Below are 24,176 nucleotides of genomic sequence, written 5' to 3' on the forward strand. Positions count from 1 at the left end.
GCCCCAGGGTTCAGCGCAGCCCCAGCAGCTCCCTTCCTGCAGTAATGCCCTGGGCCCGACTCTCCCAGGCCTGCAGAGGGCGGTTACGCTGCAAGGAAAGGGAGCCAGAGCCCAGCTCCCACACCTGGCTGGCCAGGAAGGGCCTCTCCATGGGGCTGGACTCTGCTTGCCAGGGCCCTGCTCAGCTTGTGTGTTCTCGCCCTGCCGCTGCCTTGTAGGAAAGAGACCAGCAGCCGCCCCGTTTGTTTAAAAATAGTGTATGAGAGAGAGTCGGGTACAGAGCCGACCCCTCCGGCAAGGGTTCGTGTTTCAATGCCCACAAACAGAGTACAAAAACAGCTCCTCTTAACAACACTAATGCCAGGGAGCTGGGTCCAGCTGCCCCACAGGGCTCAGTTCACAGCATTTCAGTGCCACACCAAGGCCAGCTTTTGCAGACCCACCTGAAGCATGGGGGAGGGGAAAGGGGAGATTATCTGAACCGCTGGGAACCTGCAGCCCCTCTGAAGATCGGGCCCCAGGTGGCTCCAGCTGGCTCCCAAGAACAGCTGCTTTCAGCTCAGATACTACCTCCTGGGGCCTCTCCGAGGCTCAGGCCCCACTTACAGAGCCTGGGGGGTGCTGCTGCGCCGCCCAAGAGGGTCTTGTCTAACACAAGATCCTAGTCCCCCCCCCAAGAATCCAGAGCAGAGCAAAGGGACATTCCCAGCTGTGCTGCCCTCTGGGGACGGGGGAAGGAGCCCAAAGCACGTGATCCCAGTGGGGTTCTTTGCTCAGGCTGAAGGTAGGCTGACGGGTTGCGGGTCAGCTTCATGGCACGTGGTGGGAGTGCTGGAGGGGGAAGGGTTAATGTTACAATAGAGGGAATGGAGGTAGCTACTGCAGCTGATGGAGAGACACCAGTTTACACCAGCTGAGGATCTGGCCCAGCTTTCACAGATTTGTTTCACACACACACACACACACACGCGGATGTTTTGCTGGGTTGGTAAAAATAACAATGACCTGGGGCCAGATTCTGCCGCCCGCTGGATTTTCATCCCCACGCTGGGACCTTTATGCCCGTGCAATGTAACGTAAAGGGAACAAGGCCCTTGGGGCGGGAAGGATGATCCAGCCCCACTGCAATCCTGGAGACGTGCTCAGAGGAAGGAGCCCACAGCGGGAGCAAAGGCAGCCCTGGAAACCCAGCTCATTTGTGGGCCTAAGCTGCCCGCCAGGGCCAGCTGCCCAGAGCCCGCTCCTCTGTCCGCCAAAAACAATGTTGTCAGACACTCGAGTTTTCAGCTACAGGAATTTGGGGTGAAGTGTCTAATTTCCAAATAAATTTTCCAGTTTTTGTTGAAAAACTCACCCCAAAACTAAATATTCTGATTCTGAAATGCAGTCGCGGGGCCTCATGCACCTGGTCTCCTCTATTGCCTGGGCTCCCTGGCAGGGCTAAGACCATGAGAGCGGCCAGACGGGGTCAGACCAAGGGTCCATCCAGGCCCCTGTCCCGTCTGCCCACAGTGGCCAGCGCCAGGCACCCCGAAGGGAATGAACAGAACAGGGAACCATCACGTGATCCATCCTGTCGCCCATTCCCAGCTTCTGGCAAACAGAGGCTAGGGACACCATCCCTGCCCAGCCTGGCTAATAGCCATTGATGGACCGATCCTCCAGGAACTTATTTCGTACCCCCTTATAGTCTTGGCCTTCACAACATCGTCTGGCAAGGAGTTCCACAGGTTGACTGTGCGTTGTGTGAAGAAATACTTCCTTGTGTTTGTTTTAAACCTGCTGCCTATTCATTTCACTGGGTAACCCCTGGTTCTTGTGTTATGACAAGGAGTAAATAACACTTCCCTAGTCACTTTCTCCACCCCAGTCATGATTTTATAGCCCTCTACTGTATCCCCCCTTAGCCGTCTCTTTTCCAAGCTGTACAGTCCCAGTCTTATTCATCTCTCCTCACACAGCTGTTCCATGCCCCTAATCATTTTAGTTGCCCTTTTCTGAACCTTTTCCAATTGTAATCTAGCTTTTTGAGACATTTCCCACCATGGTCTCCCCTCTTGGTGAGAGGAGGCCATACATGATGGCAAATGAAGGGCCAGAGCACGTAACGGAGACGTAATCAGGGGTAGCAGGTTTGTAGAAATGGTGGTGGTACCCAGAACCCCCCCCCAACTCCACCCCCCACCTGCCTAAGGCTCTGGGAGGGAGTTTGGGTGCTGGGTGCAGGCTCTGGACTGGGGGTGTAGGAGGGGGTAAGGGGTGCAGGCTCTGGGAGGGAGTTTGCGGATGGGAGGGGGTGCGGAGGGAGGGGTGCAGGGGTGAGGGCTGTGGGGTGGAGCTAGAGATGATGGGTTTGGGGTGCGGGCAGGCTGCCCTGGGGCTGGGGCCAGAGAGGAGGACTCCCCCCAGCCCTCTCCCCACCGGCAGCAGTGAGCTCTGGGGGAGGGGCCCCTCTTCTCCCCTCACCCTACACCACTGTCACTGCACGTGCTCCTAGGGCCCCCTCAGGTCCAGGAAGCCCCCTCTCGCCTCCCCTGTGGTGGGTGCCAGGGAGGCTGCCATCACATGTGTGCCTTCTCCCCGGCTGCTGTCCCTCACTGTAGCCTCACTGGGGGGTGAGGGATGGGGCTGCCCCTTGCCCAGTGTGGGGCAGGAGCGGTGACTGCGGGCGGGGGCGGGCCCTGCCAGAAAAGGGAAGGGTCTGAGGTGGAAGGGCAGGGTAAGGGCAGCCTGCCCTGCCACTAGTGAGGGGGGCACTAGGTGGCAGCTGGTGCGGGGAGCTAGAAGATCCGAGTCAGCATGGAGCTACAGGGGAGAGGCAGGGATGCTCTGGGACCCAGGGGAGATGCGCGGGGGTGGCAAGTGGGACCAGGGGTGAGACCCAGCCCCAAACGTTGGTGGAGCCTGGCCCCCAGGCCCTGAATATTGCTCGAGCCTGGGCACCACAGGCCCATACAACTCACCGCCCCTGGACAGAATCCAATCAGGGAGCCTGGCACACAGATTAGGAGTGTGAGGCACCCAAACTACAATTCCCATAAGGCACTGCCTCCCCTTTCCATGGTGCACCATGGGAAATGTAGTCTGACCAGGGAGCCCAACCTTTAGAGGACAATGGGGACACAAGGCACCCAAACTAAAACTCCCACTAGGCACCGTGGCAGCATTTCAGAATCAAACTATTTTGGAGTTTGATTTTCCAGGGAAGCCCCATTTCCTGGCCCACTGTCTACAACCCCTGAACACGTAGGGATGCAGCTGCCACGTGAGATCAGGCGCAGCCGGTACGGTCCAGCAACCTGCTCAGTCCACATGCACCACGCAAGCTCAGCATTTCCCCCTCCTCGAACTAAAAAACAAAGTAAAACTAACCATGACCACCCCCCGCCCCGAGCAGAGGCTCAAAACCGGGGAGTTCAGGCTGCCCGCCTAGCAGGTGGCGGCCATGAGTTCTCCCGTGTCCTCCAAGCTGACATGTGCTGCTAACGGATGCCCTGCGGGCAGGTGAAGGGTCAGTCCAGTTCTGCCAGCATGAGGAGGATCGGGGTCTTGGCCGAGTCTGGTCTCAAACCGTTTTATCACAGCCCAGCGTCACGGCAGGAAGCCGCGTGAGGCAGGCCGCCGCGTGAGGCAGGCCGCGTGGGCTTGGGGGTGTCAGACATCCATCAATGGGTGCAGATGGCCGGGTGGAGAAGGATTAAAGACCAAAGCCCATGTGCTGGGACGATATGGATCCAGGTTTTCTAGAGAGCTCAGCACCCACCATGCGGAGCCCTGCTGCAAACCTGGCCCAACTGGGGTGCTGGGCCCTTAGTGCAGGGAACAGCCCCAGGCCTGCGGGGAGGACAAGTGGCTGTGGGGTTAATGTACAAGACGGCCACTGATGGGCTGCAGAGCACACAGGGCAAGACGGACAGCTCCTGCCACAGGAGGTGGCTGGTAACCAAGGATGCTGCTCTCACCGACAGGGGCAGCCTTGCTCCTGAAGTGTCCGTGCAGTTACGTAGGAAACCTGCAGACGGCGCCAGCCCTGGGGCAAACAGCTCGCAGGGGTTGCTCTGATCTGCAGCTCTGCTCCCATATGGCTCACACACCACACAGTGGGAGAGCTTTACCTCGGAGACCTGGGCAAGGTCACCTCCCGGGGTGGCTGCAGCCTGCTTCCTGGAGGGGCCGTTCGCTGAAGGCCGGGGCCTGCGGGCAAAGGGAAAAGTCAGCAGGAAGCGCAGCCCAGCCCAGCTGGAGCATCTGAGCCTCAAGGGCACAAGGATACAGGAGGCTGCCGAGATCTCTCATCCAGCACCAGATGGCCTGGGCTAGGTGAGAGAATAGGTTCTGGCAAACCTGGCAGTAACGGGCAGGCAGCGTCACTGCTTGGAGATGGAGATCCAGCTCCAGGTGCCACCGAACAGCATCCTATGGGCATCAGGGCACGAGCCGCCCGCTTAGACCATTGTAACAATGCAGAGACACAGACGCTTCCATTGTCCTGGGGGGAGGGGCAGCCCAGCTAGAGCTGTGTGTGCCCAGAAAGCTCCAGCCTGGGGCAGGACCCCAGGGGTCAGGGCAGGCCACCCCCCCCCGTTCATACTCTGCAAGGGGCTCCAGCTCCCAACAGTCAGAGCAGGACTAGGGGATACGGCCCTGCTCGGGGGGGGGGCGTTGGGCTAGGACAGGCATAGCCGGGCTGGCTCGGCGGCAGGCACTGCTCAGTGGCGTCTATGGGGGAGGTACTAATTGCCCAGGGAAGGGCTGCCTTGCCCCCTGCTAATGCAGAGTCTTGCCCCGCTCAGGCCCAGTGCAAGCAGGACATGGGAGCTCCCCGTGGGTCTGTCCCAGCCCCCACCCCGGGGCGAGCAACGTGCTATTCTTGCACCCGCCGGAGCTCTCACCTCTCCGTCCGGCTGCGCTCGGCAGCACTCTCCTGCCAGCTGAGCCACGGCCTGCGGGCTGCGGCTGGCTGGGCCTCCCGGGCACGGCAGCCCTGCTCAGGACGATGACGCGGCTGGCCAGCTTGGGGATGCTGCTGGGCACCAGGCGGCGACTCGTGGGCACAGGGGCAGCCATACTCCTGGCCTGGGTCTGGTGGGCGGGTGCACCGGGGGCAGGCCTGGCGCTGGCTGGGAGCTGGGGAGCATCGCCCCTGAAGGCCTTAGCTTGACCTGACGGGTCAGAAAGGAAAGCAGGAGCTGATGGGGCTGTATTCAGGCAGGTCCCAAGAGAGCCCCCCGCTCCCCTTTCCTTGGGTGGGGGGGGCTCTTACTCCCACCTCCACTCGCAGTCCCTCAGGGGCTCTGCCACCCCCTCAACCCCCAGTCACTGGAGGGCCCTGCTGCTACCCCTCCCCCCTGCTCAATCTCGCCCAGGGAGATTACCCCTCCCCACCCCGCTCGCCGTCCCTCAGGGCTCTGTCAATAGCCCCCATCACCTGGGGCCCCACTGTTACTGCCCCTGCTTGCAGTCGTGGATGCTGACTGGCTTTTAAAGCCCGAGCCTGGCCCTGGACTCCCCCCACACCCTCCGATCCCGCTCCTGGGCCAGACATCGCTGCGTGCAGATCGCTGCCGGAGGAGCCAGGGGGACTTTACGGGTCTGAACATGTTTGTACTGATTCCACTGCTGCAATCCCCATCTTCCCTTGCCCTCCCTCCCTCAGCTCCCACTCCAGGCAGCAGCCAATCTCACCAGCGGCTGCAGGTGACAGTGATTGGGGTCCGATTCTGCACCCCCTTCCCACCTCTGCAGCCACGAGCCACAGCACTTCAAGGCCCAGCACCCGACAGATCCTCACATCTGGCCCTGGCTGTCTCCGAGCCACGAAACGTGGTTGCCAACAACTGCCAGCACAAAGTGCTGTGGCTGACTCGAGAACGGGGCGACATCCGGGGCTGACTCTTTGGGCTGCTGGAGGGACCTGATTTGATGGCTGGTTCCTGGGAAGTGCAGGCTTGTTCCTGGCTCTGATGGCTCAGCAGCGCTCCTCTGGAGCTGGCCCATGGTGGAGGGCAGCCCGGTGCCAGCCAGCCCGCCCCGCTTGGCATGACAATTATTTTCCAGGCATAAAAACCCATTTCGTTTTCTTCTCCGCACTGGAGGGAGGCCCCTCCCAGAGCAGGGCACTAGAGGGCGCTGCCTCCCTGCTGGAGGAGAAGGGCCGCCCAAGGGTGGGAGTGGATTCCCGGGGACCCTGCGTGCAGGAAGGGCCGAGACACCCTAAGGCCGGCTCTGGCAGGGGCAGCAACAGGGACCTGCAAACACACGGCACAGATCCAGCATGGGGGCCATTCGGGGACACATCCTGCCTGGGACGTCTACACACTGGGATCCCGAATCCTCCCCCACAAGGAGACGGGCAGCAAAGCCGATGGGCTACAGCTGAACCTGGGAGGAGCAGCCCCTGCTCCTCTGCGTGGGGCCACGCTGCCCCCAGTGCCCACTACGGGCTGTACGGTGCAGGGCTCGGTGGCACACAGGGGATGCAGACCCCTGGATCCCCCCACAGATGAGGTGAAGCGAGCAGGATCAGCCCCCGACCCCCATGCTCAGCAGTCTGCTCGCAAGCCCGGTTACCTGCACTTGCTTCCTGGAGGGGCTCCGCTCTCCTGCAGGGTGTCGAGGGCTCTTGGGCAGGGCGGGGCTGGGAGGGAGATGGCCTGGGGCCCATTGGTTCTCTCCTTCCCCGGGCAGGTGATGCACAGCTGGGCGGCCGGTCCTGGAGGCTCAGCTAGTGCGGCAAGAGGGATAAAGGGAGGTGAAGCCTGGGCCGCACTGTACAGCGGAGATCAGCACACCTGCCTCTCCCTGACCGGAGCCTGAGTCTTCACACTGACAGAGCAATAACCTGGGGGTCGGGCGGCCCCCGGGGGGGTGCAGGACAAGGCTCCGCAGCAGACGGGGGAGGGAGAGTATGGTCTCCAGCTGTAGCTCTGTGGGAGGTCAGGAGGCAGCACACAACAACAAGCGTCCCCCGCTGCCATCTGTGCGGGGTGCTGGAGGTCCCGCTCCTGGCGCCAGGCTGCAGGTTAGATCCCATCTGAACGACAGCCCCGTGTAGCAGCACAGGGCCCCTGGCACCAGGCTGGGGCATTGGGGTCAGCACTGACTGCAAGGGGAGATAGCCTCCCACTGAGCTGCGTCCCTTAGGGGCATAGGAGAGAGCGCCCCCTACTGAGCCCCCCCCGCAGCACAGCGCCCTCTAGCCTCACACTGACTCAGATGCCAGAATCCACCTTCCTGCAGCCCCTCGGTGCTCCTGAGAGGTCCCGCACCCCTGTGCTGACCTGGCCCAGCCCCACTCAGCTTTTGGGAATCCCGACAGCCCAGCAGCGATGTGAGCCCAGGGCCTCAGGAGAGCCCACACCCGATGCCCCACACGGGTCCCTGCGCGTTAGCACCTGCTGCCTGCACCATTCAAACAGGTCCCCCAGAGGCTCTGCCACGAGCCCAGCTCCTGCATGGGATGCCCCAGTTCAGCCCCAGGGCCAGCAGGGGGCACCCCAACCTGAGGACACCGAGAAGTGAACGTTTCATGCTGGGGGGCTGGTTCCACTTTACAGGAGGGAAAGCTGACAGCAGTTTGCACAGCGCGAAAGTTGTGACTTGCCACGGGCAAACGGGAGCTCTCCCTCCGGGAAGGGCTGGGCCAAAGCCAATTGTTTAGGCAGAATTCAAATTTTCATTTGTTGAACCAGAGTTTCTTGATCTTATGCTTGGAAGGCCAAACCTCCCTCACATGACCTGGGTGCAGCGTTGCCTGCCTGAGTCTGCAGACAGACGGGGCGCTGCTGCTCAAAGCTCTTTGCAGGCACCTGCCCTCTGAAAGTAGACCCCTCCGGTCAGTTTCATGGCTGCTACTGGGAACCTGGACAGCAGAGAAATTTACAAGCATTGGGTCCTGGCAGGAGCGCTGTGCAGCACCAGAGCAGCACCGGACCCAGACACGGAGCAGCAGATCAGGTGGTTCGTGGTGGATAGGGGAGAATGCTCCTTCCCCCTTCTGGCAGGAAAGGGGGAGGGGGGGCAGGAGGCTGGGTTCCAGACTAACCCCCGCCAGAGCTGGCCATGGAAGATAGAGCCCCGCGCAGGCCCCCCAGCACCTCCCCCTCTCAGGGGCCCATCTACCTTCTCGGTTCTCTTTGTGGGAGACAGAGCGGGGCCCTTGCTGGGGGTGGATTTCTTACGGAGCCGTTCGCTGCCAGCGGAGCAGCTGCCCAGCTTGTGTCGGAGGCGGGGGGGAGTCGGTGCTGCTCTGGCACATGGCGAGGGGCTTTTCCCCGGGGGGAGGAGCGTCCCTGGCTCCACGGTGGGCAGCAGCGCCCTGACGGGGCTGTTCTTCACCACAAAGGTCTCGCGCCGGGGGCTCCGGGGGCTCGCCCGCTCCTTGTGCGGGAGCCGCATGGACACAAGGGGCTCCCCCGCTGGGCCCAGCGCTGTGTCTCCCAGCAGCCCGGCCCTGGCATTCTCCTTCTCCCGCAGGCTGCACCTCTCCAGCTGCACGGCCAGCCAGTTGGCCTCCTTCACGATCTCCTCCAGCTTCTCAGCACTCAGTGGGCTCCAGCGGGCCAGGCACTCTCTGCTCCGGCCCGTGTCCTCCCTCTGCTGCATGTTCAGGTCGAGCCCTTGTGCCACGCCCCTCTCGACATGCTGGACCTCCTCCTCCCGGCTGTGGGGGCAAAGCCACGGTTACCAGAGCCTGGATGGAGCAGAGAGTGCCCAGCTCCACATGGCTCATGCTACAGCCAGAGGCAGGGAAGTATTTTGTCTTTCCAGCTGCACCTTGGTTACTAACTGAGTCAGTCAGAACCTGGCTGACCCGCCTTGGGGAGGGATTTGCCCTGCCCTTCGTATGTATCTGACCTGGCACGTTTACGGCTCTGCAGAGGCCAACCAGATCTACCACTCAAGGGCCTCATCCAGCAACTGTTGGCCACGACTGGCCCCCCGAAGACTGGAGGCCTGCTTCTGCGTTAACAGGCTCCGCGCCCGGGAGCAGCCGGCCCAGAGGGATGCTTGTGGCTGAATGATCTGCGGGGCTGGACCTAGCTTTTTTGGCAAGTTAAGGCTGAAGCACCACAAGCCTGGTTTTCTCGCTCCTCCCGTCGCAGGTTCCCAGAGCCACAAGGCCCAACACCTGCCAGCGCGGAGTGAGGCAGGAGGGACATGGACTAATGCGTCACAGAGCTCTGCCCTCCCAGAAGGCTTTCACGCCACACCATCGGCGTGATCAGAAACCTGGGAGGGCCCTTCAATGCACACAACGACAGAAACCTTTAAGGGAAATGGATATTGGGCCAGACCCTCAGCTGGTGTAATTCAGCTGTTGGCTTCACTGCCAGGTTGCCCGACACCAGCTGAGGTTCTGGCCCTTCAATCTTACCTGTCTGAAGGAGAAGACAGACCAAAGTCAAACTTCTCATCGGTGATAAATTTTATATCTGGAAAGAAATATTGATCCATTATTCATTGGTAATTGGTTGAAACTATAGTAAAGAGCTGAATTATCAGACACAAGATGAACACAATATGTTGGGGGAAGAGTCAACGTGGTTTCAGTAAAGGGAAATCATGCCTCACCAATCTACTAGAATTCTTTGAGGAGGTCAACAAACATGGACAAGGGGTTCCGGGGTACTTGTATTTTCAGAAAGCCTTTGACAAGGTCCCTCACCAAAGGCTCTTAAGCAAAGTCAGCTGTCATGGGATAAGAGAGAAGGTCCTCTCATGGATGGGTAACTGGTTAAAAGATAGGAAACAAAGGATAGGAATACATGGTCAGTTTTCAGAATGGAGAGAGGTGAATAGTGGTGTCCCCCAGGGGTCTGCTCTGGGACCAGTCCTATTCAACATATTCATAAATGATCTGGAAAAAGGCATAAACAATGAGGTGGCAAAATTTGCAGATGATACAAAATTGCTAGTTTAAAGCTGACAGCGAAGAGTTACAAAGGGTTCTCCCCAGTGTTCCCTCTAATTTATGTCCGTGTGGGGAATGAATTTTGTTATGTGCACCACTATGGCGGTGACATGGGACACATCACCTCCATATTGGTGCGCATAACCAAATCCATGTGGCGGGGGTGGGGCCAAGGGGTTCGAAGTGTGGGAGGGGGCTCAGGGCTGGGGATGAGGGGCTCAGGCAGAGGGTTGGGATGCAGGGGGGCGAGGGCTGCGGCGGGGGTGCGGGCTCCAGGGTGGGGCTGGAGATGAGGGGTTTGGGGTGCAGGCTGACCCGGGGCTACGGCAGGAAGAGAGGCCCTCCCCGCTCTCTCTCCCAGCAGCTGCACCTGGGCTGGGGCCGCGGGATAGGCGCCTCTCACCCAGCCGCACAGATCCAGGCCGGGGTTGGGACACCTGGCTGGGTTTGGGTGCCTCTGCCCCAGCTGCAGCAGGCCCAGAGCTGGGTTGGCGTCAGGGGAGGGACACCTCTCCCTGCCGCAGCCTGAGCAACGCTTCATAGGCTGCTGCATGGCCGCACGGCTTAGGGGGAACTTAGGCTCTCACTAAACTGGATGGCTGGAAAACAAAATGGCCAATGAAATCCAGTGTTGTTAAATACAAAGCAATGCAGATCGGAAACCAGAATCCCAGGTCTACGTTCAAAATGATGTCAGCGCTCAAGAAAGATCTTGGAGTCAAGGTAGAGGACAGGGAGGGGGCAGCTGCCGCCCTCTGGCTGTCCAGCTCTGAAGACGCTGCAGAAGCGAGGGTAGCAGAACTGCAACCCACCCTACAATTACCTTGTGACTCCCCCGCCCTCTCCCCCACACAACTCCTTTTTGGGTCAGGACCCCCTACAATTACACCACCAGCCCTCGGTGACTTGTCTGTGCAGAGCTGGGAACTGAACCCCGCTTTCCGCAGGACCCTGATTCTGCTCCCACTTGCACCAGTGTAAACCAGGAGCGATGGTATCAAAGGCAATAGCATTCCACTGAGGAGAGACCAGGATCAAGTCCAGAATCATGACACCTTGGCTGGTAGCGTGCAGTAGTGCTGCACAGTGATCCCAGAGTTGGTCGCTGTCAGGGGACCCTCACATACCTGGAGGTTTTAAATCAAAGATGCCCATCAATCTGATTTCCCAGTAGCCTGTTCTCTCAGTTTGGTGCCACTCATGTTTGTCCCGAGTCTCTCAGGCAGCCCCAAACCGCCCCTCAGTCAGGTTACCGGGCCGGGCCTGCCCCTTTCTGGGTACAAGGACAGCCATGATGAGATTGCAGACACGCTTGCAGCTGGAGAGAGTCGTGTTAGGGGGCTAGCGGGGGGATCAAAACCAAATGAAGCAAACGAGTCACCTCCAGATTTACCAACATGCTAAAAGCTCCCTCCAATGGTGCAGTCGCCTGGCGAACCGCAGCAGGAATAAGTTACCGGAGTTTCTCTGCACAGCAACGAACCTAAAACCACGCCAAACCCACTTTGTCAGTCACGTTCCAGCCCCTACCTTCTTCTTCTGCCATCTCCATCTTTCTAGGGAGCACTGAGCTGGACCAGGGACTATCTGAAAGAGAAACACGCGAAAGGGTGCATTAGATCTACCCCACCCTATGCAAACAGCAAGGTCTTACACCCCAAATTCTTCATAGAAATATGGTTATGATGTGAATATGCAAGATGGGTCTTGTAAGGTCTCATTGGAAAGGTTATGATTTCCTGAATGCAATTATCCAATTTGTGTGCCCGGATCATTTCTGTATCTGCAGTTAGGAATATTGACTATGTAACAATTACAATGGGTGTGTACACAGGCAATTGTGTGACAAAACTTTTGTCGTTCAGAGATGCTAAATTCCCCCCCCCCCCAAAAGACAAAAGTTTGTGCAATTTATAACTGGGGGGGGGGGCAAGAAGCTGTGCACATCTCTCTTCACATTGAGGGAAACGGTGAATTTTTATGAGCTTGCGCTGTGCAGATCTTTCTATACAGCGCAAGACAATATTATCTTGGGTGTACTTTCCAGAGGGAAGCTGCACTTGGTTCAGCTGGGAAATTGCCCAGCACTTATCTCACAGAGAGCTGTTTGCAGCTTCTGTGTGATTCTACAGCTAGTGCTCCCTACCTGTGTGTGTGTGCGGCCAGAGAGCCTGATTCAGCAAAACAGGGAGATAGAGCCCAGGCTAGTGGAGCAGGTGGGCTCAGTGAAATCCCAGTATATCAGAAGACATCCCATAAGGGGGGTTTAACTGGCCACAGGGGCATCTGTATTGCAACCACAGGCTGGTCATTTTGGATCAGCAGTAACAGCTTCCAAGCCGTTACACATATCCACCTGAAAACTCTCAGCCAGTGGACAGAGATACAGCAAGATCCTGGGAGATGCTGTGGTCAAAAGAACACTCTCAAATGAGCCATCACTTCAATCAGGAACATTCCTCACCTGCCACTGTGGCAAGAGGACCCCTTACTAGGGAGCTTAAACATAACCATTTGTCTCTGTTTTTTCCAGCTTGGGCATTTGCCAGCCCTGCGTGTGCATCATCGTTCCTCTGGGCAGACCCTGCAGACGTTTACAGACATGAACAATCGGACAGTTCTCACGGGCATGGAGTTGCTACCCTGCGTAAATCAGTTTCCCCTGCAGTTGTGGGAGCCCTCAAACAGCAACAGAGGAGAGAAAATCACTTGAAAAACCACAAAAATAAGAGGGGCAACTCCCCCCCCCCCCAGAAGCGTTTGAGTCCCACGTCTGCCGACAAGCCTCCCGAAACTGGAAGCGGAGTTCTTTAGGTGCTCGTTCATCTGCAGGCCACCCCCATGCTGCTCGCTGTTCCTGCTCACTCAGGTCAGGCTGGCAGCACCGATTTCCCGTAAGTAAATCGGGCAGAGCATCACAGCATTGATTTGAAATATCCACAATGCTCCTGGCCTTGGCAAACAGACACAAGCTGAGCAAACTGGGATGTTTTCTCTCTGCTGACACTTAGCGCCTCCACAACCCTTCCTTTTACCTCGCCGATACCCACCAGCCCCCAGCCGCTGAGTAGTTCACAGTCACAGCATATTGCCCCTTCCAACGCCCCCAGGAGGCAGGGCAGGGCTGGTAGCACCATTGCACAGAGGCCCACGGAGGCTAAAGGACTTGCCCCAGGTCCCATAGGCAGTCTGTTGCAGGGCAGGGAATTGGATGCAGATGCCCCAAGTCCCAGGGGAGCGTCCTAACCACTGGGCAATCCTGCCTCTCACTGCACAGGTTCACAGCCCTGGACAAACACTGACTAACCCTTTCAGCCTATCAGGTCAGCTTGGGGGGAGCAATTTTTCCAAGGCTAAACAGTGAGTCACTGGCAGAGCAGGGCACCGACTCCAGAACCCCCGACCCTGAGCTCAAACACCTATCGTCACAGGAGTAACCCTGAAAACCAGAGGCATTAAGAAACATGGTGGGAGGTCCCCTAACGAGGGGTGGGTACAGCTCACCCCCGTTCCCTCCAGGGTGCTGAACGCTGCATCTCCTCTACCAGCCTCTGAGTAGGACTCTGGTACATCTCAGCCTCCCTGGCGCCCTGCGGCTGATGGGTGGAAGAAGTGAAATTGACTTGATCCTTGTCACGGTTCCCAGTGCTCACATGGCCGCACTACAAACTGAGCGAAGCACGTCTCATCAGCATACAGCTGCCGAAGCCTGTGCACACACTTGGCCGCTTGCGTTGGTGCTGTATACTCGCCAGGAGCGCTCGCGTCGAGACACCGTGCACCAGGCGCTGCGGCATCCCAGGGCGCTGTGGGACAGAGATGACTAGCCCCGGGATCAGCGGGAGCCCAGGGTCAGGTTCCCAGCAGGCAACATTCTCTAGCCCCATACGCCATCCGTAGCCCCGCACAGGTTGGCACTTTGTAAAAACCCCACGCAGCACTCTTTGGCGTCTGCAGCCTCTGACAGAAGCACGGAGCCCACCCAGCTCTGCCCCGTTCTCATGGACGCTGCACACACAGGGCGCACGACATTCCTGTGATTAACAGGCAACACAAGGGCTTCTCCAAGGGCACTTTGCTAAGGGCTATAATGCAAATCAGATCAAGGCTATTGGGGACATTCATGGAGCAGCTGCAGACAGGGGAGTACTGCTTCTGGGCCCGAGAAGCAGGCACTAACGGACAGCATTCATCGTAATGCACGCTTGGGACAATGAGCAGTGGCTGCAGGACTTTCAGAGGCCCCGGGCCCCCGCACTCCTGGATCTGTGGGGCACTCTGCCCAGCCCTCCAGCACAAGGGCACCAGAACGAAGGCTGCACTGACAGCTGCAAAGCAAGTGGCGATCTGGAAGCAGGCAATGCCAGACTGCTACGAGTCACTGAGAAATCATTTGGGATGTGGAAAATACACAGTAAGGGCTGTTGTCCTGCAACTGTGCAGGGCCATTAATGGTCTCCTGCTATGCAGGACAGGGACTTTTGGCAATGTTCAGGACATAGGGGATGGGGCAATAGGTGGCCAACAGTATGTCAACAGAAAGGGCTACTTTTCTATGGTCACGCGAGCTGGGGTGGATCACCATGGACACTTCTGACAGCTCTGTGGGCTGGTCAGTGACCATGCATGACGCTTGCATCTTTAAGAACACAGGACTGTTCAGAAAGCTGAATGTATGGACTTCCTTTCCGGACCAACAGATTACCAGTGGTGGTATTGAAATGCCAATAGCAACTCTGGGGAACCCAGCCTACCCCCCTGCTTAGAGGAAGCTGCACACTAGCCACCTCAGCAGCACCAGGGAAAGATTCAGCTACCAGCTCAGCTGGTGCAGGAGGACTGTCGACAGGGCTTTGGGTCAGCAGAAGGGCTGCTGGTGCTGTTGACTCACTGCAGGAGATCTCAGTGACAAACCTGCTGCCTGCTGGGGCTGCATGCGATCTGTGAGTCTGTCTGCTGACTCTGAACAGTCAGACATAAGGACCATTGCAAGCGCTCAGTGTGGAGCTGTACTGTTGAAGGACGGCCAGTCACAGTAGTGTTCTGTGCTCGATCGTTCTCAGGGCCTGGAGGTTTGGGTGCTGTTGGAACAGTGTAGTGCTTGAAGTACATTTACAAGTACCGCGCGCTTGGAGTACCACGAGGCAGTCCGCTGTGAACTAATAAAGAATTTTATTCTCTAAAAATAGCAATTTGAGTGGCAACAAACAATGTGCATCAAAAAACAGCAGGAAAGCAAGACAAACTTTAAACAAAGTAACAAGAGGGGACTCTGCAACTGGAAAGACGGCAAACATTTCTGTCCACTTCAGTGCTCAGGTGTAGTCTGTTGTGGCTACGTGTACACCAGCTGTGGTTCTCACAGGTCAGTGCACGTGGAGCTGTGGTTTTCCTTGCTGTCCCATGGCATGGAATGACAGAGGCAGGACTGCAGCCTGGGATGCCATGGGGTGCGTTAGGGGATGTAGGGAACTGCTACTGTGGAGTGCTCCGAGGACTGCAAAGGGTGGTCAGGCGGATTTTTGGACCTGAAGGTCAACATGGGTCAGCTACATTTGGGTTTGCTGCCTGCGAAGACCCATTACGTCCCAGTGCACCTCCCTCTCCTTGTCCTGAGCCTCTCTCCTGTCTCCTCTTTCCTTCTTCAGGCCCTTTAGTCACAGGACAATGCAGCACCAGCATGCAGGATTTGCACAACGTGTCCCCCCCCAGTCCTCTTTCTGCTCGACAGGGTCAGGGGATCTGTGGGTGTGGATGGGGCACCCTTCAAGGCTGCAATAGCAACAGGTGCTGATAGGGGGGACGGGGGATGACACTGGATTTACAGTGACACCGGAAAGGGAAAAACAAGTTTTGTAACTCTCATCCCTTATTCTTATAAACACTTGGAGAGCCTCGGCACAGCCCTGCTCTCCAGCCCCAGTCATGGTGAGTGTTGCCCAGCAGGGTGAGGGGAAGGAATTGTAGCTCTGATTCCATGGGCGTGAGTTTCAGGCAATGGCGTTGCATGCTGGTGCTGGTTTCCACAAGTGCGGGTGGATTTTGCCTGATAACTCGCTGCTGAGGGTTGAGGCTGCGGCCCTTGGCGGTCCGGTGCGAGCTGCACACACAGAGGACGCAGCTCACTGACTCGGCAGACCTCCAAGTCACTCATAAAGAAAGGCCCAGACTCGGGTCAGCAGCAAAAACGCTAGGGCAGGTTTACAGCCAACGAAGCACAGTTCTAGTTCGCCATAGGTGCTCCGGGTACACCAACGCATGTCGGCCCACGGCAATGGTAGTGGTTCAAACAGCACCCCAGGATTCTGTCCCCTAGACCAGCACAAAGATACCCCTCCTGTGACTGCTTCTTTTAGCCACTGATCCAAACAAGTTACCTATTACACTCAAGATGTAGTTAGCAACCCCCCTAACCCTCCTACCTGCTAGTTTGAACAAAACATCCTTATCCATTCTCCTGTCATTGTCCCCTTATTCTCCTACAGGGGGGGATGTGTTTACATAGCTACTCTCCAGACAGGAAGGTGCTTACGTGGTGAGCTGACATCCAGTGGGTTACTATTCTGACAATGCCAGGCCTACTCTGGTTCACGCTGTTAATTATGCTTAGGGCTCCAGCAAGGCCTAAAAGGGTGACACAGCTGCTCCTGGAGTCCCAAAGCTGCCCAGGCCTGCATGCCACTAGCCTGTTTACTGCACGGTGCCAGCTGATCTCATCCCAGATTGGCATGGGAAAGTGTCCTAATGCAGAGGGGAGGCCGCCAGCCCTAGAAATCTTTGGGAGAGGATTACAAAGTCTCTCCATGCAAGTTTCATTAAGGTCTCTCTGGAGGATATAGGGACACCCCTATGCGCATCAAGTGCTCTGCCTACCCCCCCCCCGCCCCCTCTCCCCAAACAACAGGGGAGTGCTACCTCTACTTCTGTATTTCTCCTACGAGCAAACCAACGAAAGTAGATAGCTTTGTCTTGTTAATTCGGGGATGGGCTAGGCCCCCTCTTTACATTTAAAGATTGTTAGGGAAAATCCATGCACACAGACATGCAAAGTCCCTTCCCCTTCATGAGGCTCATCCGCGCTCAGCCTGCGGGACTGGCTAGACTGTGGAGGAACCTCAAACAGATCCTGACTCGCAGCATGGCTGGAGCCCCTGGCCACATCTGCCCTCTCTTCCTCTACCACGCTGTTCATGGCAGGGATCTGTGTCTCCGGCTCCTCCGAGGTATCCGTAGTGGTGAGCAGGATGCTGGTGGGGTCTCTGCCAAGCAGGTGGCTGGTTGTAAAAGCAGCAGGTGTGTGGCTCAACACCAGAATGAGCACGTGCTGCCTGGCCTTGTAGTACAGCTGGGTGGTTCCTTGGCTTTCACGCAGCACTGCTGTGGGTTCCAGTTGTACCCGTGCAATCTGCTCAGAGAGGTCTCCGGCTGCGTCTCCGGCTGGTCCACAGCTGTGACTGCAGAGCCTGAGCACCGCACAGGGCCAGGAGAAGCTGCTGGGTTACTCACCAAGCCAGGCAACCAGGAAAAGGCCTTTCAAAAATAGGCAGGTTGTTCTAAGAGGGGCGGGGGCCTTCTGGTCTCAGCGAGGTGCAGCTCATAATTGTGATCAGGGAATGGGGCACTGTGGGACAGCTGCTGGAGGACTGTTCAGGCCGACAGGTCGCACAGCATCTACACTTGCCCTACGGCTCAGAAGGGCGACCCTGGCTCAAAGCCATTCCAGGAGGTGGTGTTACTGCGTTGCTTATGTTGGCCGGAGACAAATTTGAGAGGAGACACGTGCACAGATGTACATCGCCTTGCATCAACCTAACGTAGCAGGGCAGATCAGGCCTCAGGCAGACAGCGCTGCCCTGGGGCCTGGTCACAAGGTTCTCTGCCAGCAGAGGGGATAGAAGCTTAGGGGTTTCTTTAAAAAAAAAGTTAAATCCCATACAAATCAATGACCCCTTGGTGCCTCTACCCTCAGCTTACCAAGGCCAGATGTCTAGTCATCACCACACAGGGGATTTTGCAAGCCCTACCTGAGCTCACTCCTCTAGACCAGGCACAGCGGTCTGAAGTGCAGTCACACTCTTGAACACCAGCTCTGTTAACTGAATGGCTTTCGCAGGTAGAGCACGATGCCGAGAGCTTCAGAGCACCAGCGACTCCCATCAGTGTCCAAGGGAACTGAGGGATGGTGCTGAGCACTTCCTAGGATCAGGCCTTGAAAATCTCCCACCACTGACATCACATGGTGTTGACGGCCTCAGATAATGACCAGCGGTGCAACTGTCTCCGCGGCTCTGACAATCAGTCTATCCGCTTTGTCTCATTCACCACAATCAATAAAGATCCTGCCTTGTGGGCTTAGGCCCAGCTCCACAAATGTATCAAGGTATTTAGGCACCTATCTCCCATTGATTTCTAACCACTAGCAAGCTCTGATCTCAAAGCAGAACTGTGTTAGAGCTGCAGTTTGAAGGAGGTGGGGTAAATCATGGCTTAGCCTACCCTGACGTGGTGCAGCGTTTGCACAATACGCTTTAGGACACAAATCTGAGGCAATTATAATTTACGGGCACTTATTGCCCTTCCGGCTGCCAGCACTAGCGTATCTACCTCTCAAAAGCTCGTGTGCTGTGGGAACAGCCTCTCTCCACACAATCATTCCGGTCCGTGCGTTTGAGCAGAAGGACGCTCAGCTACCCCCATCATTTCAAAGCTCAATATTTCCACCTAAGGAACCATGAAAAGCAGTTACTCCCTTAGCTGGCTTTCTGTTCTTTCATGCCCCTTCTCCCTCTTGATACAAATCTCTCTCTTTACAAGTCAGCTTAAGTCTTTGACAAGTGAGAGATTCCCTTCCTAAAAAGGGATAAAACATTTATTCCTCCCTCGGGCAAGACACGCCAGCTTCACTCACACATGAATCCTTTCTCCATCATTTGCTGCATCTTACTACATTGGATTTCCAGTGCTCCTCTGGGTTAGCCCATTTCCAACAGCCTCCCAAGCAGCTCCTGGCTGGCTGCTAATGGGCAGGAGGAGCAGATGCCCTCTGGACAGGCAGCATAAGATGCACCTGATTTGTGAGAGTCAGAATAAAAAGCCTGGATTTATGGCTGGAGTGGATAGTTGGGAAGTCACCCCATTTAGCATCTGCAAACACAATTCTTCAAATAAGGGAAAAAAATAGGGCTTCTTGATTATTATTTTTAATTGCCAAAAAATGTCACTGATCCAGTTAAAAATATAGAGTTTAAAAAGAAATTTAAAAAAAGAGTCTTCCTATTTCTGCAGCCGACTCCATGTTTGACCCTGGGAAGGTCATGTCACTGCTCAGTGCCTCAGTTTCCCCAGGGATAATAATATGCAACTATTTGATAAGGTGTGATGAGGCTAATTTCATTAAAGGTTGTAGAAAAATCCTTGGCTAGAAGATGATATAGAACAGGAACATCTAGCTCTTATCTAGCACTTTTCATCAGCAGATCTCAAAACACTTTACCAAGGTGATCAGTACTTTACAGATGGGAAAACTGAGGCACGGAGATGTAAAGTGTCTTGCCCAGGGTCACCCAGCAGGGCAGTGGTTGAACTGGGAACAGACCCAAGTCTCCTGAGTCCCAGCCCAGTGCTCTAGCCCCTAGATTGAGTCCATACATTGTCCAGCCAAGCGCCACCTTCTCAGGAGATCTGTGTCTGCATCTACTTAGCTTTTCCGACTGCCTCTTTGGGCAAACGGAAAGTTGGGAACCCTTAGGAAAGGGACAGATAAGATAGAAAATACCATATCGCCTCTGTATAAACCCATGGCACACCCACACCTTGAACACTGTGCAGATGGGGTTGCCCTATCTCAGAAAAGATATACTGGAATTGGAAAAGGTTCTGAAAAGGGCAACAAAAAAGATTAGGGGCATGGAACAGCTTCCATATGAGGAGAGATGAATAAGACTGGGATTTTTCAGCATGGAAAAGAGACAACTAAGAGGAGATAGTTGGGTGAAATGCCTGCAAGCTGCATGGAGACCATTTAAAAACACCGTAATGGAGGCCCAAACTAAATGTATACCCCAAACACACAAACAGTAAGAGGACCACACACACACAAAAAAAAAAAAAAAGCCACCATCGCTAAACAGGAAAGTAAAATAGGTGGTTCGACACAGAGAGGCCTCCTTTCAAAATCGGAAGTCAAATCCTACTGAGGGAAACAGAGGAGCATAGACTCTGCCACGGGTAAAGCTGTACTTAGGCCGGCCAAAAAAGAATTTGAAGATCAACTAGCAAAAGACTCAAAAACTAACAGCCATTTTTTTTAAAGCGCATCAAACCAGACAGCTGGCCCACAATGAGCGGGGGCACTGAACGCTCGAGCTGCTAAAGAAGCACGCCAGGAAAATAAGGCCTTTGCAGAGAAGCAAAATGAATTTTTTGCATCGGTTGTCACGGCTGAGGATGTGAGGGAGGTTCCACACCTGAGCCATCCTTTTTAGGTGACAAATGTCAGGAATTGTCCCAGATTGAGGAGTCAATAGAGGCAGGTTTGGAACAAATTGATATATTAAATAGTAATAAGTAAGGCTGTCACAGAGCTGGAGGTCATGGATTCTATGATTTTCCGGGACCTCCATGACTTCTGCAGGGGCCAGTGCGACTGACCCCAGGACCACTGGAGAGGCTTGGGCAGTCCTGGAGTCAGCCACTCTGGCTGCTGCTGGGGCAGTCTTGGGCCCCTCTGCCCCGCAAATAGCAGCAGCAGTCTCGGGCTGCCCTGCTTCCCCCCCCCCCAACACACACACCTTCCCCCTCACCCCCACCACCAGCCCAGGACCAACCCCTCTGCCCCATGGCACCTGCAGCAGTCCCCAAGGCACCCTCCCCCCCACCAAAGAGCACTCCGAGTCACCCCGCTCCAGAGCACCCATGGCAGTCCCTGAGGCGCCGCCCTGCCCATGATTTAGTCAAGTGTATATAGTACAAGTCACAGACAGGTCACAAGCTGTGAATTTTTGTTTACTGCCCATGATCTATCCATGACTTTTACTAAAAATACCTGTGACTAAAACATAGCCTTAGTAATAAGTCACCAGGATGGTATTCACCCAAGAGTTCTGAAGCAACTCAGATATGAAGCTACAGAACTATTAACCGTAGTACACTACTGATCGCTTACATTTGCCTCTGTATCAGATGACTGGAAGACAGCTAAGGTGATCCTGGCAATTACAGGCCAATAAGCCTAACTTCAGTACCAGGAAAATTGGTTGAAACCAAAGTAAAGAACAGAACTGACAGACACATAGATGAACACCATTTGTTGGGGAAGAATAAACATGGCTTTTGTAAAAGAAAATCATGCCTCACCAATCTATTAGGATACTTTTGGGGTGTCAACAAGCACGTGGACAAGGGTGATCCAGAGACTATAGTATACTTGGACTTTCAGAAAGCCTTTGACACGGTCCCTCATCACAGGCTCTTAAGCAAAGTGAACAGTCATGGGATAAGAGGGAAGGTTCTCCCATGGATCAGTAACTGGTTAAAAGATAGGAAACAAAGAGTAGGAAACAAAAGGATCTCACAAAACTTCTTGCCTCTGACAAGCATTCCTCCATCGACCTAGCTGTATCTACACCAGGGGGTTAGGTCACTGTAACTACGATGCTCAGGGGGATGGATTTTCCACACCCTTGAGCACTGTAGCTACGTCAACCTAAGTGTTTACCATAAGCCAGGTCTAGGACACAGCTAAGCTGGGCCTAGGGGCTGCTGCTGTCTGCAAAGGGATGACGTGCGCTCACAGGAGCAACTGTGCAGCCCCATTGTCTGCTAATACTCTCGGTCATGCCCCACTGCTGCCAAAGCATCTGCACAGAGGGCAACTGGTAACAGGATGACTGAAAAGAAGGAGTAGGGTCCAACTATGGCACTCTGTACCTCAAAGCAGCACCCTGGAACCCCCATATTCACCCCTATCATATAACTTTAATATATTTCATACAAAGCACATCAAGCAGGATATCGTATGAAAGGTCATGATCTGCTAAAACCCATTGTTCTGTCAAAATACATATATCGTTAGTATGTATCAAGTTCATATATCGTTGGGTGCATCAAGTTCTGAGATTTTGCTGTACGGTTGATACGGAAATATGCTGCAAGTTTGCTAGAGGTATATGAAGGAGGTGATCCCCGCCCAGAGGAGGATGTTCAACAACCATTAATCAGCAGGGGAATTGTAAATAAGGGATTTACAATTCAACAACAGTTGCACAAGACCACAGCAAGCGGACTGCTCAACCCTGTGACTCAACAAAGCCCACCAGGACATGTCTGGGCTAGTATTTTCCAGGCACATGGACTGAGGGTATAAAATAAGGGACAGTGACATCGTGCCTTGGCCTTTCTCCTCCCCCACCTACGCTGGAAGCAACAAGAACACTGAGAAGACAAACATTTCATCTGACGAGACTGGTCCAGGCTTAAGGGAGAGGCCCATGTATTAAGAACTGTAACATCCAGTGGGGTAAGAAAACTGCTTGATCTAAATGCTGCCTAGTGTAATAAGGTTTAAGATTTAGATTGTGCACTTATCTTTTATTTTCTTAAGGTAACTATCTCTGACCTTTTATGCCTCCCACTTATAATCACTTACAATCCATCTTTCTGTAGTTAATATAAAACAGATTTATTTTACCAAAAACAGGGTGTTTTGGTTGAAGTGCTTGGGAAATCTCAGCTCAGGTTACAAAGACTAGTGCAAGACCTCTCCACATTGAGGGAGGGGCAGACTGGGTAACAAACTTACACTGGCCAGGCTTCTGACCAGGGCAAGAGGGTACAGCTCTGGGGTGTAAGGCTCAGGAGCTGAGGGGAACTGGCTGGTGCCTTTCTTTGTGTGATTTGCGAGTCGCTCTGGGAGCATTCATGCAATCTAGCTGGGTGGGGGCTCAACATGCGGCTGTGCTGAGTGATCACAGCGCCTGGAGGGGTTTGCTGCTTGCCACTAGCAAAGCAATGTGAAAGACAGTTGTGGCTGGAGAGTTAAGGGGGCACAGCACGACCCCAGTCCCAGGTTGCACCCTGGGGATCCCAACGCCCCGCCCAGAGCTGTATAAGCTCAGCCATGACCAAGACTGTGATATCTCCACCCAAACAGAGCCAGAAATAGAAGACATTGGACAGCACGGGCCTGGCATGCATCAAATGCCCAAGAGGTGCCAGGCTTGGGTACACGGACATTGAAACCCAGGGGCAAGTCAAACATCTCCCCGCACATTTGGAAGAACAGAGGCCAACTCTGCCCATCTCCAACAAGTTCCAGCATCCAAAGCTAGGAGCGAGCTACTGCTGAGCCTAGGGGCCTGACCTCCTACCGATGCAACATGGCCCCCACGTAACAGAATAACCGAAACACAAATTAACTGAGTAACAACAGCCCCTCTCGCCAGGGCCGGGTCCGCTCCTCTGCGGGCAACGCCCTGCAAAGCTAAAGGGCCGACAGGGAGGCCAAGTCCCTTGGCTGGGTTTTAACCAGGACCCCTGGTGGGTCATCGCAACCCTCCTGGGGGGGTCTCGCCCACCACTGGTGGATGGTGAGAGTGACTCTAGTCCCTGCCCCAATCCCCACCCTCAATCCCAGCCCCCCAGGACCACCCAGCCCCGCCCCCCCAACCCTCCAAGCCCCGCCCCCCCACCCTCCAAGCCCCACCAGCTCAGCCCCCCCGCACCGCCCAGCCCCCCAAGCCCCGCCCCCCCGCACCCCGCCAGCCCAGCCCCAGTCCCCTACCCCCAAGCCCCGCCCCCCCAGCCCCCCAAGCCCCGCCCCCCCGCACCCCGCCAGCCCAGCCCCAGTCCCCTACCCCCAAGCCCCGCCCGCCCAGCCCAGCCCCGCCCCCCCAGCCCTCCAAGCCCCGCCCCCCCCGCACCGCCCAGCCCCCCAAGCCCAGTCCTCTGCCCCCAAGCCCCCCCAGCCCAGCGCCCCACCCTGCATCCCTACGGCTCCGCAGGAGGCGGCGCTGCCCCGCCCGCGGCTCACCCGCTCCCCGGCGCCGCTTCCCCCGTTCGCACCGTCCGCAGCCGAGCCGAGTCGCGGCATGGAAGGGGCGTGGCTAAATTCGAATTCTCCCTCCTGGACGTCACAATAACAACGTTACCGCCCAGCCCGCTGATTGGTGGCCCCGCCCCCAGCCTGTTTCAGACCCGAGCGTTCATTGGCCACTCGGCCCCAAGCGGGTCAGGAACTCGGCGCCCCCGCCCTAAGAGAGGAGGG

At 55.8% G+C, this 24,176-nt stretch overlaps 1 protein-coding gene across 3 annotated transcripts; it reads right to left on the minus strand.

Annotated features, from left to right (window-relative positions):
* Window positions 1–241: 241 nt before the first annotated feature.
* On the minus strand, window positions 242–24,176 carry PSRC1 (proline and serine rich coiled-coil 1). Of its 3 annotated transcripts, none has more exons than XM_075122068.1 (7): window positions 23,943–24,176; window positions 11,444–11,500; window positions 9,377–9,434; window positions 8,122–8,662; window positions 6,571–6,724; window positions 4,893–5,162; window positions 242–4,194 (listed from the first exon to the last, which is right to left on the minus strand). In XM_075122068.1, the coding sequence occupies exons 2-7, from the start codon at window positions 11,463–11,465 to the stop codon at window positions 4,112–4,114; spliced, it is 1,128 nt and encodes a 375-aa protein (XP_074978169.1). In that variant the 5' UTR covers window positions 11,466–11,500; window positions 23,943–24,176; the 3' UTR covers window positions 242–4,111. The 3 variants fall into 3 exon arrangements, with proteins under 3 accessions (XP_074978169.1, XP_074978170.1, XP_074978171.1); XM_075122069.1 differs by lacking the exon at window positions 23,943–24,176 and adding an exon at window positions 12,378–12,571; XM_075122070.1 differs by lacking the exons at window positions 11,444–11,500; window positions 23,943–24,176 and adding an exon at window positions 9,574–9,728.

This window comes from Caretta caretta, chromosome 21, assembly GCF_965140235.1.
Source record: "Caretta caretta isolate rCarCar2 chromosome 21, rCarCar1.hap1, whole genome shotgun sequence".
Taxonomy (NCBI): Eukaryota; Metazoa; Chordata; order Testudines; family Cheloniidae; genus Caretta; species Caretta caretta.